The sequence below is a fragment of the Amblyomma maculatum genome, chromosome 3 (genome assembly GCF_055883805.1).
Source record: "Amblyomma maculatum isolate TAMU_Amacu chromosome 3, ASM5588380v1, whole genome shotgun sequence".
NCBI classification, from domain to species: Eukaryota; Metazoa; Arthropoda; class Arachnida; order Ixodida; family Ixodidae; genus Amblyomma; species Amblyomma maculatum.
Window position 1 is genome coordinate 50,636,817 of NC_139346.1, and position 18,695 is coordinate 50,655,511.

At 45.6% G+C, this 18,695-nt stretch overlaps 1 protein-coding gene across 1 annotated transcript; it reads left to right on the forward strand.

The window, feature by feature from the left end:
* The first annotated feature begins 6,268 nt into the window (after positions 1-6,268).
* Positions 6,269-8,227, forward strand: Dip-C (dipeptidase C). Its single transcript, XM_084597514.1, has one exon. The coding sequence runs from the start codon at positions 6,272-6,274 to the stop codon at positions 7,919-7,921; it is 1,650 nt and encodes a 549-aa protein (XP_084453640.1). The 5' UTR covers positions 6,269-6,271; the 3' UTR covers positions 7,922-8,227.
* The last annotated feature ends 10,468 nt before the right edge of the window (positions 8,228-18,695 follow it).

An 18,695-nucleotide genomic window follows, 5' to 3' on the forward strand; every position in this document is an offset into this window, starting at 1 on the left:
CGCTGCCGCCATAACGCATCTGGAAGATGTGACCTTCAAACTTTTACGTCCGGCGACCTTCACTCCGAGCCAACCACCGACTACGACCCCACAGTCAAGCCAAGTTACAAGGCGTTCCGATTATCAGCCCTTACCGGCGGGGCACGAGCAGATAGAGGCTGCGCCGTACTTCGCATTCATCCGAACGCTGACTCTGACGCCACAAAAGCCACAGGCTACAGGGAGCTTTGATTACCCGCTATTGCCGACGGTGCACGAAAAAATTGATTCCGCCGCTCTGACTGTCTCTGCAAGCCCTCCTGCTCAGGTTAAGACAGCTAGAGGATGCAGCATGACTTCAACGTATCGCAAGCGTCAAGTGTCCCCGCAACGCGTGCACACAGAACGGGTGAGTCGTCCTCATTTCACTGCTCTGATCAGGGCACATAACAAAGTGTATGTCACAAACATCCCGAAACAGGCTATTACTAACGCAATAAAGCAAAGTGCTCCATCTCAGTATTTCTCGGATATGGCCATTCTCCGCTTTGATTCTGCTGCTAACTGCATCCGCATAACTGTCACGGACACTGAGCATTTCAAAAAGCTGTGTACTTTGACTCGCTTAGTCGCGCCCACGCGGGATTCTGTTGAAGCGTTCGATGTGGACACGTCCCCATTGAGGCAGCCTGCAGTTGGCAGCACGCGAGGTGTGATCAGAATTAGAGAAGGCCTCACGATGGACTATATCATGGCACATCTGCGCTGCGAGACCGCTGAAATCACAGACATACACATGCTCGGCAAGATAAACTTGCTACTTCTGACCTTCGCGTCAGACACTTTACCTTGTCGGCTAGTGTTCGACTACGAGATTACACGAGTCCGTGAATACCGCCCGCGCCCAGTCGCATGTTTAACTGTCACCGCATCGGCCATGTAGCCAAATACTGCTCGTTTCCCGCCGTTTGTCGGGATTGGGGTAAGAACTCACACCCTGAGGACCCTGGCTGCAAGCAGTTTCCTCAATGCGTAGCCTGCGGAGCTTCCACGCATATCGTCCTGAGTGCCCAGTGCCCGGCCCGAGCTTATGCAAAGCCTATCAACAAATCGGCGCCTAAGGAGTCAGATGATCCGAATACGCATCAGGTGACATCCTCACATACTGTCTCCAACATGTATCATATGCTGAAAAGATCTCTTCTCCAGTTTTAGCCGAGGTCATTGAGAGCCTCAGAGCAGAAATGTCTGAACAACGTCGCGAAAATCAGCGTCTGCGGGAGATGATAACCAAGGACAAGATAACAAAGGACACTCGAGCTCGTTCCCAGACTCCGCAATGCAGTCGCTCACAGAAGGGCCGCAAAAGCCGCTCGCCTACCCGCTGGCCGCAACCGGTCACAGCGTCTGATTCCGCCTATACCCACATGCTTGGGCTAATCCGACAGCAACTTGCCCAAGAGACACAGAAGCTGGAAGAAACTCTGCGAAAGGATGTTAATGCAACTCTGACTGCTGCCCTCACTTCCGTGCAGAGCCATCTGAAGACTATGTTTGAGGACTTCCAACGTACCACACTCACAGACGATAGTAAGCGCCGTAAATCTGTGCCGCTTTCATGAGTACTGTGGCTCATTAGATTCAATGGAACTGCAGAAACTTCAATCAGAATAGTCCTACCCTTCGTACATTTGTGCCTCAGCGCCGTCCTCTTTTCATACTCTTTCAAGAAGCGCGCGGGCCTTGTAAACTTCCTGATTACTGCACTTACCAGACACCTACTATCTAACATAAAAACGGCCGTTCAGATGGACAGGTGGCCGTCTTAATCCGAAACGATTGTCCTTCCACTCAGCTCTCGCTTCAATCCCTTCGCTCTCCCACTCGGGAGATTGTTGCAGTAAAAATCTCTCCCCCCTGGCCAAAAGCCTTTCATAGTGGCATCGGCATATTTCCGGCCAGGTAACGCCATGTCAGAACCATGTATCTGGCTCCCTGACCTCGAAAATGCAGCACACTCTTATCCTATTCTTATCGGCGGAGATTTCAACGCACATCACGCAGCCTGGAGCTCATGTCAGCCTAATCAACGTGGTAAACGCCTATTTGACACCCTCGATCAAACTCTTCTTACCCTGTGCAACGAGCCTAACACGCCGACCCGTATCGGTCTCCATCCCTTTAGAGAAGTGCATTCTCATCACCGCGTCTTCGACGCTGGGAAATCATTTCTAATTCTTGGGGTAGGGATCACTTGCCCATACTGCTCTGTCTCAATCGTAAACATCTTCGCGTTCGGACAACACGTTCGTTTTTCAACTGGGACAAGTTTCGGGCCAATACTACGACCCCCTTCTCGGATATTGACTCCATCCTGTCTGTACTCCGAGATGCTTGCACTCAAGCTCTCGAATATATCCCCTGTGACTATTCCACAATTGGCATGGATGCTCACCTGGCTAACATTTGGCGTCGCGCAGATAACCTTACGCAACGTTTTCGGACTCAAGAAAAACGTAACAAAGATCTCGTACTTCTTCGACGACAATTCAAGCTGATCCGGGCATACCAGCTTCACCTGCAAAGTGAGGCTTGGCACTCTACATGTGACCGTCTTGGACAAGTACCGAGCCTATCACAACTTTGGCGCGTCTTTCGTGGCCTAAATGGCAAGGCACGCGGGGCCCCATTTCTCGCCGAGCTGCTTCTCAATGGCAACCCGGCTGATATTGAAGATGAAGTTATACGCACCTTTTTCCAACACGCCAGCCTAACGCCTCCACCAGCAGTTTCCATTTCCCTAGTCAGAAACCCTAATCCAGACCTGGATCGCCCATTCTCTAAGGGAGAACTGCAAGCAGCCCTCGGAAGAGGCCGAGTTCGCGCCACACCCGGGCATGACCGAGTCAGTTGGCAGGAGCTTCGCAATCTCGACTCGGCAGCCCAGGATGCCCTTCTCGACATCATGAATTCTTACTGGGAGACCGGAAAGGTACCGGATGATCTCAAGCTTTCTCTTATTCTTCCTGTCCCTAAACCTGGCAAAAACCCTCGATTTCCTAGTAATTTGCGTCCAATCGCCCTGACTTCGCATCTCTGTAAACTCATCGAGCGCCTGCTGGATACCCGAATTAGTCACTACATTGAATACGTCAGTCCTGGATTTCATCCAGCTCGAGCCGGCTTCCGCCCTAACCTCGGAACTCATGACTGCCTTTGGCTTTTGCGAAGAGTTCTGATTAGAGCTCATCGTAAAGCGCTACTTGACTATCTCCTGGCTGTCAATATACACAAAGCCTTTGACAATGTTCGCCATGAGGTTATTCTGGAGGAACTCGCCAAATGCTTTCCTAGTACTGGTGCCCAAATCTAGACCCATTCAGCTTCATGGCAAAGCTCCGGGATGGGTGCCCAAAACCCATTACTTGGATAGGGGTGAACACCAGGCCTCCATTCTCGGACCCGTATTGTTCAACTTGGCCATGACACGCGTCGCCGAGAATCCGGAACTTGGCACAATTGCGCAAGATTTGCTATATATACCGATGATATTACAGTCTGGACCGAGGCAGCGGATTACGTAGACAAATATTTTATGCAGACTGAACTTCAGGCGGCCCTTCTTTGCCTTGAAGATACACTAACCAAAATTGGCCTCGAACTCGCTCCACATGAAACAGAATTTGATTAGTATCGACGGAAAACATAAAACCAACCCCAGTATGCAGATTCATCTTCACATCTGAGGCCACACCGTCACCTCCTCAAATGGGCAAATCCGCATTCTTGGCCTGCCCATCTCAAGCTGCAACAGTCCCCAGAATGGGCTCATCAGCTACAACGCCTTTGGCAAGCACTGCTACACACTATTAGTCGCCTGTCCAACCGGCACGGCGGTGCGCGGCAACATACCTGCCGTGCGATGGCCCGAGCGGCGGCGGTCGGAAAAATCCTCTATGGCACACCCGTCCTCCAACTGTCGAAGACTGACTTCGCTAAGGTCGAACGTCTGCATCGCGCAACACTACGCACTATTACCGGTTTACCTAAGCACACTCCTATAGCTGAAATAGAGCGTTTGGCCGCTCTTCTACCGGTCGCTACCATCGTTTCCAAGTCACAGACGCGTTATCGAATACGTCTAGAGAACACTGTCCAAGGGCGTCGCCTGCTGGCCTGGAATGAACAGCGTAACGACCAAACATCAGCCCTATATAAATCTCTTCTCCCTTGGGAGATGCCAGTAGTCACACGCCTCCATCGCCGACCTATAAACCGCGATTTTGTCATTCCCCGGGAGCTCCTCGCTGCCCATCACCGACAAGAGCGAATCCCTGATACGACTGACATATACACCGATGCTTCGATTACAAGTGAATTTGCATATATCGGCTGGGTATGCGATGACAACCCTTCCCTTTCAGGCGCTTATGCCTGCCACCTACCTCAAGGTACCCCTCTTCATGCTGAACTCCTCGCGATTTGGGGAGCCTTGTCAGGAGTGCCTTGCACCGAAACTGATTCAATACGTATTCTTACTGATTTCTATGAAGCTTACAAGGAAATCGCTACTCCGGGTTCACAAGATTCAACTGCTACGACTATATAGCGCCTCCTTAAACGCCACCAAATCGCGACCAGGACTGTCGCGATTTGGTCACCCCAGGTCACTCGGGCGTATAAGGGGCAATGCGGCGGAACATGCCCCGGCCGCCTTGGCAGGTGGAATGTCCACATTTACTTCCCCACCCCCCTTGCTTCATCCTTACTCGACCTTGGGCGGGCAACACACCCCTTCTCTTGCCCTTATGCACTATACTCGGACCAGTCTTCGTAGCCTCAGTCAGCATCGCATGCAGGTGGCCAGACCAGATCCACCTTTTACGCAAAAAACCCACCTCACCCGAAGTCAAGAAGTCTTTTTGAATAAGCTCATCGCCAATGCGGCTTACACGCCACGTGTTATGGCCCGCTGGCGTCAGTATACAGAGGAAATGATTACGTGCCGCACTATACGACTCTAACGCGCGGCGACATATCTCATCTACTCTGGGACTGCCCTGATTTTTCGAGTGGAGGCTCCGAGATCAAACCCTACCGCCTGAACTATCGTTCCCTTCTAGAAATTGATTCTAACACACAGATGATATTTGCCAAGTATGGCTCCCTTAGTGGCCTGGTTAGAGCAATGTATGTACTCCCCTTTACCCCCATCCATGGCCATGAGCCTTCCCATTCAATAAAGGACATTCAATCATATCGGGTCTTGAATATTTGGGGGCTGGGATTTAAAAAATTCCTATGCAAAATCTACTAACCCATTCGAGCTGAAATAACGTTCACAAAGCAGCAAAATATCGTCTACGTTATCTGATAAGTGATTAAACATCGGTACTTGCCTAGATTTCTCGAAATCGATAAAAAACTGCTCTCGGTGGCGTGCACAATTTTCGCAGAAGAGAGTCGGAAAGCTGATGATGATGATAGTGTTAGCTAGTCTTTTTGTAACGGGTGGACACCAGATTGGTGTCCCAGCTAATAATATTCCAACATGATGCGTCATCTGTCGAGCAGTGAGACAAGCTCCATCCCGGCCGTTGGCGCGCTTGCCTCGCTGCCCGACAGATGACGCATCATGTTAAAATAGCTTTTCGACTCTCTTCTGCGAAAATTGTGCACGCCGCCGAGAGCAGTTTTTTCTCGATTACGGAAAATCTAGGCAAGTACCGATGTTTAATCACTTATCAGATAATAGACGATATTTTGCTACTTTGTGAACGTTAATTTAGCTCGAATAGTGTAGTATATTTTGCATAGGAATGTTTTAAATCCCAGCCCCCAAATATTCAAAACCCTGTACATCTTAACCTTACACCTTCCCTAAAATAATCAACATTTTTCGGTTAGCGTACGTCTGTGAATGAACTTAGCGACAAATATGGTCCTTTGATTTCAAAAATTTAGATGGACAAAGAGAAAAAGAGCCCCTTAGCAGGAGGCTGTTTACTTCATTTAAACATCGCGCCTTGAAGCAACGCTTTATTTTTGTCGCATAGATGGCACAACCTACTTTGCTGGAAAAAAAAAAAAAAAAAACGTTTATTCCAGTGACACTAATAGTGGCTCACTGAAGGGTCGTTGCGTTACTCTCGCTGGGAATACACTAATATATGCTGACTGTGTGCCGTGCAGTACAAGATAAAACTTCGTAGGCCCAATGTCCTACTGCATTTAAAATCGTGCCTCGAAGAGCCTTCTCATTTCTGAGTCATAGATGGCGCGACCTGCTGCGATGGCGAGGCCAGTTTACGCTATGTGTGCTGTTTACTCTATGCGTCAGCTGACTGTGGTGCCGTGCGGTACAGCCCTCGGAATAATTTCCTGTGTACATGCGATAGACGCCCCCAAAGCAGCGCCGACCGTCATCCGTGCCGGCTACGCTCATATCGTGCTTCGCGGCCACTCATCTAGCGCAGTAAAGATGCCTTCTAGCAGCGGAGTCACCTTTACTCGTGGCCCGCATACCCACGGCGTACCCAGAGAGCTACACGCATTGAACCGCCGACGACTGTGCGACAAGCTTCGCGGCATCGGTGGTGATGCGGCTGGTTCGTTCGTCGTTCTCAAGGGCGGTGAGTCGACAACAGTTTACTGTTCGGACAAGGAGCCCGTGTTTCGCCAGGAGTCGTACTTCCACTGGGCGTTCGGCGTCGAAGATCCTGACTATTTAGGCGCCATCGACGTAGCCCAGGGTCACGCGTACCTATTCATGCCGCGACTGCCCGCCAGCTACGCCGTCTGGATGGGTCGTCTGCCGACGCTAGAAGACGTGCGCGCTCGCTATGGTGTTGATGAGGTCTTTTACGCCGACGCGATGGCTGACAGCTTACGGGACAAGGGTGCTCGCACCCTGCTTACGCTACGTGGCCGCAACAGTGACAGCGGCAAGATGTGCACTGAGGCCAAGTTCTCAGGCATGGAAGATGGCTTCAAGGTGGACGCTGGACCGCTGTTCGAGGCCATGGCCGAGTTACGGGTCTTCAAGACCCCTCTGGAGCTGGAGGTGCTGCGCTACGCCAATCGAGTGAGCAGCGAGGCACACAAAGAGGTGATGCGCCGCATCCGACCGGGCATGTTCGAGTACCAACTGGAGTCACTGTTCCTGCACAAGTGCTATGGGGACGGGGGCGCCCGGCACGTCTCGTACACCTGCATTTGTTGTGCCGGGAACAACGGTGCCGTGCTCCACTACGGCCACGCCGGCGCGCCGAACGACACGCTCATCGCCGACGGTGACATGTGCCTCTTTGACATGGGTTGCGAGTACTACTGCTACACATCGGACATCACCTGCTCGTTCCCGGCCAACGGCCGCTTTACGGCCGACCAACGCGATATATACGAGGCCGTGCTGTCGGGGAGCCGTGCCGTGCTGGACGCAATCAGGCCAGGTGTCTCCTGGGTGGACATGCACAAGCTCGCCGAGCGCCGCATGCTGGAGGGCCTGCGCTCCATGGGCCTGCTCAAGGGTGACGTGGACGCCATGATGGAAGCCCGGTTGGGTGCCACCTTCATGCCGCATGGTTTGGGCCACCTGATGGGGCTCGACGTGCACGACGTGGGCGGCTACCTAAGCGGGCATCCACCGCGGCCCTCCGAGCCCGGGCTGCGCTCCCTGAGGACGGCGCGCACGCTTCAAGCCGGCATGGTGCTTACGGTGGAGCCTGGCATCTACTTCATCGACACGCTGCTTGACGAGGCCCTGCGTTCGCCCAAGCTGTCCCCGTTCCTGGTTCCCGAGGTGCTCAGCCGTTTCCGCAGATTCGGCGGCGTCCGCATCGAAGACGACGTGCTCATCACAAACGATGGCCACGAGATGCTCACCCAGGTTCCCCGCACTGTCGAAGAGATCGAGGCATTGATGGCGGAAGGTCGCTGCTGAGCATCTCCCACTCGCCGAGCAGTCGGTGCGAACTTGCTCCGCTCAATCTTTCCATGTATAAATTCTTCGAGGGGGCTACTGATCCCTTTTGGTAATGATTCCTTTCCGCTATGTGTAATAGCGCTTCATAATTGTGTTAACCGGTGTGGCTGGTGACGGTGAGAGTGACTGACAGTGCTGCATGTCGAATTTGAACTTGCTAAAAGGCCTCTTACATGCCACGGTGTTATATAGAACAGCTTTATATATACCACTGAATCTTTTTATTCTAGCTCACTGAAATAAACAGACCTTTTGATATCCTTTCGTTTGCCTCAGTGAGTGTTGTATCTGGAATTTTACAAGCCACATCTGGGCTCCTGCTTTATTTACTGTCATTTTCTCAAACATCACTCTTAAGTTTGTGTGCAACTTTGAGCGATTCAGTATTCTATTGGTTGCCTGAAAAAGGAACCAACATGCATTCGAAGTAAGATAAAGTTGTATTTGTCTTGAAAAGCTAATGCTCAGTTTGTCACGTGGCAATGACAAGCAGGTGATCCCAACGAATTGCCCCAAAATAATGCAGCAGAACTTTTAGAATCTCCCCAGGAGCTTCTCATTTTTCCTGGGCACATCCAAGAAACCTCACGACCAGCAGTGTCCGCCAGTGGCATGTATTCTTTGTTGTTCAGGATCAGGTCTGTCATTTCATGATTGTGCACAACTGCATGACTGGTATTTTCCTAATGTGTTATGTCTGTTCAGGTAAGAAGCAGATGGGTGTGTGAATGTAGTGCCATGTCATAATATAAAGGCAAACATTTGGCGGATTATATAGGAATATATAATACAAAAAAAGCTCAAATCCTGTAATAGGCAACCCTGTGAGAGACCAAAGAAAAGACTGAATGCCTTTCAGGTCATGGCCTACAAATAAATTGTTTCAGGGCATGGATTTTCAAGAAACTAGGACTTGCTATTCTTGTAAGACCTGCACCAGTGTTGGAGCTAGCATCAGTGAAATGCAGTGACAAGAAATTCTGAGAGTACTGCAGAATATGCATTGGAGAAATGTGAAAGCATTGATGCCTCCTCTACACCATTTGCCCCTCTTTGGATCTCTTCACCCCTCTGCCTCCCTTTGCCTATCTTTTCTCTCCTTGTCTCGATTCACTCTTTCTCCAGCGTTATGTGTTACATTCTCTGCACCGTTACACCCAAACATGCCCACTTAGCACACATTTAAGTACAGTGTCGTCCAGCGGCAAGAGAGCGACTGGCGTAGCAAAGGGGCGCCACCGGCCGTCATGACGTCACGCGTTGCCAGGATGTGACGTCACTGTGGCAGTCAACGTCGTCCTTCCTGCCATAAAAAGAGGCGCTGCTGGGCGTCGACGTTGCTCGTGGTAGGCTGTGCCATGACATCACCGATGGCGGTCCGCATGGCAACCGCATCATTGTGACATCACTACGTACGCATAGCCATTTTGCGCATTTGTTTGGTCTTTTTCACTCTTTTATGCCCTAATTATATTTTTATTTGATTAATTGACACTCATTACACACATCTGATCACTATCGCATTTATTTGGCTCATTAAGTCAAACATCCATTTCCGGTTGGTGCGACATGACATCCCTTAGACGTCGATATAAGTCGTACGATCATTTAGACGTCTGATTGATTTTTCTTTTACATTGTTCGTTCTAATTAACGAATCATGCTATTGACAATTTTTATCTTTAGCAGCCTCACACCACCCTCTTTCGATTACACCCACTCGCTTGATCGTAACTCTTGCAAGAACAACACAAGAGTATACACACAGTCTTGCCAGAAGAGCATAGTAATGCTTTCGCATTAAAAAAATGGACTGGTTCTGCCGTCTGAGATAGAAAATGTTGCTAATGCAACACAACTTGTCATCAATAGCAACGAAAACTCAGGCGAAATGGCTGCAATTGTAAACTCTACATGCCCTTTGTCTGTCCTTTCTCTCAGCACAGCGAATGCTCAAACATTCTTGCTGCACCCTGGCAGTCCTGTCTGGCTTTTGCTTGTCCTGTCTGGCTGCTGCGGTACTGTTGACTCCCAATTGACAAATCTCTGCATCTTCTTACTCACTGCATAAAGATCCGATCACCACTCTTCAACCTCCGATGCTAGCACGACGTTGTGAAATTTTCAGGAGACATAAAAGGCACTTCTTTGCTCTAAACAAAGTCTCTATCAGACGTCGGTGTCTTGCACCATTCAGGGCACAGTTTGATGAGCCTTTTGCATGGCTGACTGCGCAATGTTATCAAGCCACTGACGTCACTAGTAGTCATGTCACGACTCACGATGTAATCACCTTATGTCACATGACTTATGACAAAAACTCGGCACTTTTAATGTCTCATGACTTGTATGGCTTATGACATATCATATGACTGATGATGACATCACCAGATACTAACCTCAGGCGACACTTTTTGCAGACATGATTTCGTGAACATAGCCATCTAATGCATTAATAAGGCACTGCGTCGAGCCTAGATGAAGGTCTAGTGGTAGGAGCTGTGGCACCCACCCAGTAGATCACATGCCCAATCCAGAGTGCATCTGAGATCAAGACAGACAATTCTGGACATCAGATGAAATCCGGTTGGCCATTATTAATTTTATTTCACTTCGTTGCTTTAAACACTCCAAGAATGAGTGCGACATAAGGGGTGGCAAGAATAAAAACTTCTCATTTTCATTGAACTGAGGTGAGCAAGTGATGGCACCAGCATTGCCTAGAAGGCTGTTCCAGTTTGCAGCTGTATGAAGACAAAAATAATTTGAAAATGTGACAATACATAAATACATAAACTTATAGCTGATGGCTGGTGCAATAGGATATGCATGGAGGGGGAAGAACATATGCAGGGATCTGCATAAGGCTGTGAAAACATTTTAAAATAACTCTCAATTCGACGACAGAGCAGTGAGGGCAATAATCTGGATGTTGCTTTTAAAAACGAAATGGTGAGGTCAAAGGAATGCGATCAAGGAATGAAACGAACCCACCATTTTGAATAATTTCAAGGGCACTAATAATATAAGCTTGATGAGGATTCAAAAGGGACAGTGTAGATTTCAGTTCAGACCTCATAAACGGATTTGAGGGTAATAACTTTACATGTTTGGAAGCATGATGAAGATGGGATTTTAAGAAACATAGCATCCTGTTTACTGACGATGTTATGGTAACATGCAACTTCAAAAAAAGATTAGAAAAAAATTTGTTGCCTAAATACTTCCTTACCTGAGCTAGTTGTACAGAAACTTCAGATCATTGTACAAGGAAAGACGAGGATTTCGACGGCAGTTATTGGACAAGCAATTATACTTGCATGCATTGAGTTTCATCAGCCACTTGTTTCATCTGTTCTGAACAGCATTAACATTATTTTAAAGTGAAGATGGTCTGTGTTGGTGAGAATAGTACAAAAAGATGTAAAAAAGTACTCAATGTCAGCGGACATATGTATGTTACATGCTTTGTTTGAGGACAAATCATTGATACATGCAAGAAAAAGTGGGCAAGCACAGATCCCTGTAGGATGCCTGACATTGAGTCAGTTTGAGTTCTAATGTTTAGCAGAGACAAACTTGGAATGATTTGTTAAAACTTTTCAGTTTTTTCCAGAATATAGACATTATTATTATTATTTATTATTTATTTATACTGTAAGCCTTTTGACAGGCTCATACAGGAGTGGGCAAAAAAAAGTCACAATTTCACAGACAGTGTACAATATATCCTATAAGACAAAAAAAAAACAACAACAAAGGAATAACAAGGAACATTGGACAACAAGGAACATTTTAGTACCGACAATATATGCACATGAAATACACTCAAAGCACTCCGTGATTTGCTAGGGCAATCCGCATAAATGCCTCTGCTCACATTGTTGCAGTTTGCTGGGCAATAAATATTTCCACCTTGGTGATGAATTCATTTGCAGATGTGGAGGAGACAATGTCGAGTGGCAGATTATTCCAGACTTCTATGATGGACGGAAAGAAGGAATGTTTAAACGTGTTACAGCCGGTGATAAATGGCCTAATCGTCCTGTCATGGTTTGTTCTAGCTGAATGTTTGTATGGTGGTTTTAAGTATTCTTGTTTGTTGATATTAATACAGTCATGATAGAGACATCTAAATTTAATCGAGTAAATTTTATCAGTATTTGTTTTATGGGGTACTTTAAAAAGGCTTTAGAAAAATCTAAAGATGCAATGTTAGTCTGTGGATTAGGACCAAAGTTAGAATGCAGATAATGTTTGAGTGTAGAAAGTTGGGTCTCACAGCTATTAACCCCAGGAGAGCCTTGCTGAGCAGGATGATGGAAAAAGGTGCTCGAATCAAGAAATGCCATGATGTAGGGACAGATGACATGTTCCGAGTTTTCTGGTAATAGTTAGTTATTATAAAACAGCAGTTTAGTGGTGAGATCTTGGTTCCTGAATTGTAAACTGGTGCGACCTCCCCATGTTTCCAACGTTTGGGCGGTTTATTACCTGCGAGGTCTGACTAAGTGAATGGCAAGCACAATAGGAATGAACATATATCTTTGGGTGTTAAACAGTATTTTGGCATCAATACATTCAGTGCCAACATAGGATGAAAGTTTGGTATTTTCTATTCATGGCTAAATTCCTGCTGAGAAAAATGTATGAGGGAGTATGGCATCTTAGATAATTGTGGGATTTGGAGGAAATAACTGATTTGTTTCGTTTGTAAACATAGATTTAAAGTCTGCAATGAACTGCCTCTCGGCTTCACAGGAGGTAGCACATGATGCGTCAATGTGGAGAATGGTGCTCATGTGCTGGCGGTTAATTACTTGGCAGTATGTTTGAGGGTTGGTAGTCAATATTTTAGACAGAAAAATGAAAACAACAGGAAATACATCCGGCATCTTGAATAGTCAGTAAATACCCTATGTCTTCTCAGCTGCATAATAGTTCCAAGCGTTTTGACTCTGGTGCAATCTGACTGAGTGGAAACGAAGCTTGTTTTTATTTTCAAGATGTTTCAGTGTATAGTTATATGAATCAAGGGTTTTGAGGGTTAGTTTGTACATTTATGCTTGAAATAAAACTGTCAGCCAAACCTTTGATTTTCCTGTTAAACCAGGGCCGCTTATGATAGATGGATTTCTGATGTTACATTGATTACTACTTAAAAATGCACAAAAGTCACTATTTATTGCAATAAATTCCCCTTTACCATACAGTCTGATAGTTTATTTGCACACTGCCTGTCGAGATAACTGAATTGTAAAGGCGGCATGCATGATCTGGTGATTGCTCACACCTGTTTGATAGGCCATATGCAATCGGGTTTACTTCTCAATATTAGGTCGAGAATGTTAGCACTCTCTAGAGTTACACAATTGATTTGGATATTACTTGAACAAGATAAAAATTACAGCGAACATCAAGAAATTCATTAGCATCAGAATTAACTGTGGCAGTTGGATTATGCAAGTCATTGCTTGGAAAATTGAAACCTCAGAATAGAATAGTACAGGTGTTAGGGTGCATGGTCTTAATTTCCTTTATTGCATCATTAAGCTCTTGAGGGAAATCCAGGCTGTTGGGAGGCCTGTAGCAGACACCCATCACAACTGACTTTGGTGAAGCATGACATAAAATTTATGTTATCTCGATGTCTGATGAAAGATGAATGGCTATGCATGACAGTTCCTGTGAGGTTTCAGTTTCAATCAGTACTTCTTCCAGTTTTATCTGAACAATTTGTGGAAAATATAAAAATTAATAAGTCGGCAGGGACTTCACTATCAGAGATATAAAATGCTTGGCTTTGTTTCCGTCAAGATTAGTAATTTGCTGGCAGATGAAGCGATGATATTGAAAACAATGTCATGCTTTAAAATTAAACTGTGGCCGTTAAGATTTTTGACAATGAAAGTGCTTCTTACTGTATATCCATGCTAAGAACAGTCTGTGGATAGGTGATCAGGAAGGTTGCTCTTCCACCTCTTTTACTGTTGGTGATGATTTATCGAATGTGCAGCACGTAAGAACAATATGTAAAGTTTTTAAGTACTATAAGAATTTGTCGAATAACGATTTGGCAAACGATAAAAAATATTTGTGAGTGTTGCGAACAAGACGGGAAAAGACTTCCCTAAAACTGTAGCTGGTGCCTTCAAATTTGGTAAGGAAAGGATGCTTTCATAAATTTTGGATGTTGTGAATATTGCAACAATTGGCCTATTACGATCAGTTGAGTGGTACCCAAGGTGGTAAGCACGCTCAATTAAACTAGGTTCAATGGGCAAATCCTGTCCGGCAGAAAATTAGTGTTTCGTCCGAGTTTGCATACGTTTTAGCCGTGTTAGCGTCTTGAATATTATAAAATATGGGATCGTTATGGTAAGAGTGATTTTCTGCATTGCTCATATAAACTTAAGTTTATAGATTTTGCAGGTATGTTCTGTGTCTACAGGCCTTCGAAAAGTTTGTTTCCCTCACAGCTGGCTCGACTAATGGCAACAGCGTTTGAAAAAAACGCCCTTTCATCATTTTTGGTATCTGTTTGCTTCCAAATGATGGTCCCTGACAGTACATGTGCTGCAATGAATGCAGATAAGCCACCACAACCACAAGCTCTTTACTATAAACACTTATTAATTGCGAACAAAAATGCGCAATAAACTATGAAAAGCAAAATGGGACTGCAGTTACAGTTTACTATAGCTAAGAGTTTAATAATCCTGGATATCTCTTCCTCGTTGATCCAGCTGAATGCTTTCATGCTGGCACTGTGGGGAAGTTGCTGTGGCTGCTGCATGAGTGTCGGAGCATTTTTTTTTTTTTTGCCCAAACCACACTTTTTTTTTTATGCAGAACAAGAGAGAGAGAGAGAAAGAGAGAGAAGGCAGAGAGGTTAACCATCGGAGCATTCTTTTTTAAACTTTAAGAGGGGTGTCCAAAAACATAATCCCCTGGTTTTATGGCAGTGTTTAAAATTTAGGAATTTGACAAATATTGGAGCCGCATATTTACCCGACATATACTTTTCAAGCAATCAGAGTAAAAATTCATGTCTTTGCACCCCACAGTGACCAACCATATGCACATCAGACAGCTTAAGTCTGTATCCCCTGGGCTGTCACTTTTTGCTGCAATCCCACTGCAAGACATGGCTATCAACATTTACCTACACCCTCTTTTGCTGCGCTGCAGTGGGCCCATTAAATCCTGCTGGGATCTAAAAAAATTTGGTACTTTTGACAGGCTGGTAAAAGCCAGGTTTTCTTTTACGTCTAGGGTTTCTTGCATAGCAGTACTATATACCTACCTACGCATTGCAGCCTTTGTTGCAGGCCAGCTAGCGAACTGTCAAAGCTTATGCCATGTATCTGAGCTATTCGTGTGGCCGTCAGCATTACAATAGAGTCATATACCGGCGCCCCCTACTTTGTGCGGAATAAAGGCTTTGAAGCACTCATCCAAAGATCCAGGCTACCTGACTGGTTTAAAGCAAAGCTTCATGATGGTTCAGCATGAAGTTCAACTCACTCATAGCAATACTAGTTGCACTAGAGTTCACACAAACCACACTACCAGTGGCTTCATGGTGCAGTTTCCCACAAAATACAAAATGTCTTATGAACTTCTTCAAACAGTCCAAAGGCTCGAACATCTTGCTCCAGACAAAACGTCTCAGAGATGTCCGAGGAATGATGTTGTTTAGAAATTTCTTTAAAACAACTATAGTGCAGTGTTTTTTAGGAACATTTCAAAGCTGTCTGCAAACTTTGCCTAAATGCATTTCAAAACGTCTCTGAAGTTCACTTAAATTGACTTGTTTACATATCCGCTATTGACAAAGTTGCCACTCTTATGAAATAATGTCAGTTCTCAGCCAGTGTTTTCAGCTACTGAATAAAGCATGCAGCAGGCACGGCACATAGCTCTGCATTACTCGGATCTTTGCACTAGACTTATCAATGAGCAAGAGCCACGAAGCACTGTCTGCTCCTCCCACTTCAATCCTTTGTCTGGTTAGTTCCAGGATGCTTGAAAGAAAGTTAATCACTGTCCATATCAAGCCATTTGTAAGGCAATACTTAGCTTGCATATGTGGGTCCCAAGAGACTACAGTAGTTACATGAATGATGACATTTTTTTTCAAGTTTCAAGCATCTCTTTATTCTAACTTGGTGGGCCTTAGGCTGTAGCCATCTTCCAAGCGCCAATGCTGCGAATGCTAGGCCATAGTTGATCCCGGTAATTCAAAGCCCACTATAGCAGCTCCAAAATACGTCTCCCAGATTATAGTCTTGCAAGTTCATGAGTCAACAGAATGATGAAGCCTTATTGACCATGATATCTTTATTGCTTTAACACTAAAAATACCATCGGAGCAGATGTGAACCTGTTAGGTTCAGCAGCTGAGCATCTTAACTGAGCCACCAAGGCAGGTCCTTTCAAGTAAGGTTAAGACTCCACCATCTGTACATGTGGCTTCCTGTTGGTATCACATGCTTCCACATCTTCACTCTATAAGTGGTATAAAAGAGATAGCCCCCACCTCTGCTGAGCATTGATACTTGCTGTACGCGTTTGGTCTTACACAAAATCATGATACAATTGTTTGCATTTTGGTCTCTTATTTTACTCTTACACATTTACCACTTCTTATGGCCCTGCAGCTGCAACCAATTGCTTGTTGTGTGCGTGAACTGAATGTTTTAATGTTTTTTCGCAATATTTATTTAAAGTTGTTCTCTGCTCGTCACTGATATTTGCAGGTTTCCTACACTGATTTTTAATACCAGTGATGCAATGTTTTATGGACCTCCTTTCCGGATAGTTATTTCCTGCTTCTCTTGTATGAGGACAGTGCACTTATTGCGGCTTAGCTGCTTACACTGGGCTGAACCGCAGTCACTATGGTTCAGTACATAGTGCAAAATACTGTTGGTTATGGCGGTCGACTGCTGTTCCCAAGGATGCGGGATTAAATCCCAGCCTTGGTGGCCACCTTTCCCTTGGAGGCGAAAAATAAGGTGCCCACGTGCTGTGCGATGTCAGTGCATGTTAAAGAACCCAAGATGGTCGAAATTTTCGGAGTCCTCCACTACGGCGTCTCTCGGAGCCTGAGTCGCTTTGGGACGTTAAACCCCACACACCACCAATGTTGTGCGATCTCCAAAATGTCTACTTTTCTAGTCATTTTGCAGATCGCAAAACATATCAGCAAATGTTTCACACACAAAAGTGTAACGCTGCATGTATTGAGACAAAAAAACAAACGTGCAATTCTGTCATGCACTGTAAGTCTTGGGACGCAGACTTGGGTTCTGAAATAATCTACTGCCTTCCACTGTGGCATTCTTATAGGCCATCTGTTGCTACGGGACACTAAATCCAACAATTTATAATATCACGAAGATGAAGCTGAATTGGTCTTGTAAAGTAATATTCCAGTGCTAGAATATGCTTAGTGAAACTTGAAATTTCTCCAAGCATCACTTTGTTATTTTACAAAAACCTGACGTTTCGGAGCTGGCTCGGTTCCTTCTTCAAGGGTGCATGACGCGGAGCTTTGTGCAGCTATAAGTAAAGAAATGGTCGAGGGGGAGAAGGGGTGAGATGGGTGTGAAAGAAATGAGAAGGAAGGAGGGGGGGGGGGTTAAACCGAGTCATGGTGTCGCAGGTGCAGGGGTGCTAGCTGGCCTCTTTTTGCCTTTCTTGTGTGAAGTGGTGAGGAGGGAGCAAAGACGTTGCAAGTATACAGCAGAAAGGTTGCCTATTGTCTGGTTGATATTGATATTATTTACGGTCGACTGTATATGTTGTGACTTGAGAAGGCGTCTTTTCCGGTAATTGGTCTCGGTCTTCAGGATGAACATTGCTTCAAAATTTATTCTGTGGTCGGAATCTTCTGAATGTTCAGCTATAGGGTTGCGCTCTCTTGAAAAATTTCGTACATCGTTCCTGTGTTGCCGAATTCTTTCTTAAGGGTTTTTTGTTTCGCCAATGTAGCTAGCAACACAGTCGGCACAGGGAATCTTGTAGACAAAGCCTTGGGCTCTTTCTCTTGGTAGTCGATCAAGTTTCACTCAGTTATCAACCCAACCAGACAGGCAAATCTGTCGAAATGTTTAGCTTAGAATATGTTTGTGTAGTGTGGGACCCATTCACTTGAACTCTCATAGATGAGACAAGGTGGAATGAATACAGAAACATGCAGCAAGATTTGTTGGCAGAAACTATAACTTTCAATAAAGAGCTCAAAAATTCAATATGGTTTAAGGTGAAACACTTGCCACTCGAAAAAATCTGCTGGCTGAAATACTTAACACAGTATTTGTAATGACTGCACTGGCATTACTAAAACCACTTACCTAAAACAACTGCACTATATATCAGTCTAAACCACATAAAAATTCAAGTTATATCAATGCCGCATGAATATATTTAAGTGTTTATTTTTTTTTAACACAATTCTTAACTGGAACTATCTCCCAAATCATGTGGTTGTGCATCCCATTTTCGAACATCTCTTTACATGCCAGTGCGATTTACTTTTCTTTTCGCAGGTTTGCATTTTCAATTATTGGGTTCGAACCTGACCACCGGCATCTGCGTTTTGGTGGAGGCAAAACGGAGTGGCACCCATGCTCAGGTGGTCGAAATTTCTGGAGTCTTTCACTACGGCGTGTCTCATAGGGTCACTTTGGGACATTGAACCCTACAAACGAAACCAATTTCTATT

What these genes read in the sequence shown, in the direction of transcription:
- Dip-C (XM_084597514.1), top strand. Translation starts at nt 6,272, where the DNA reads ATGGCGAGGCCAGTTTACGCTATGTGTGCTGTTTACTCTATGCGTCAG.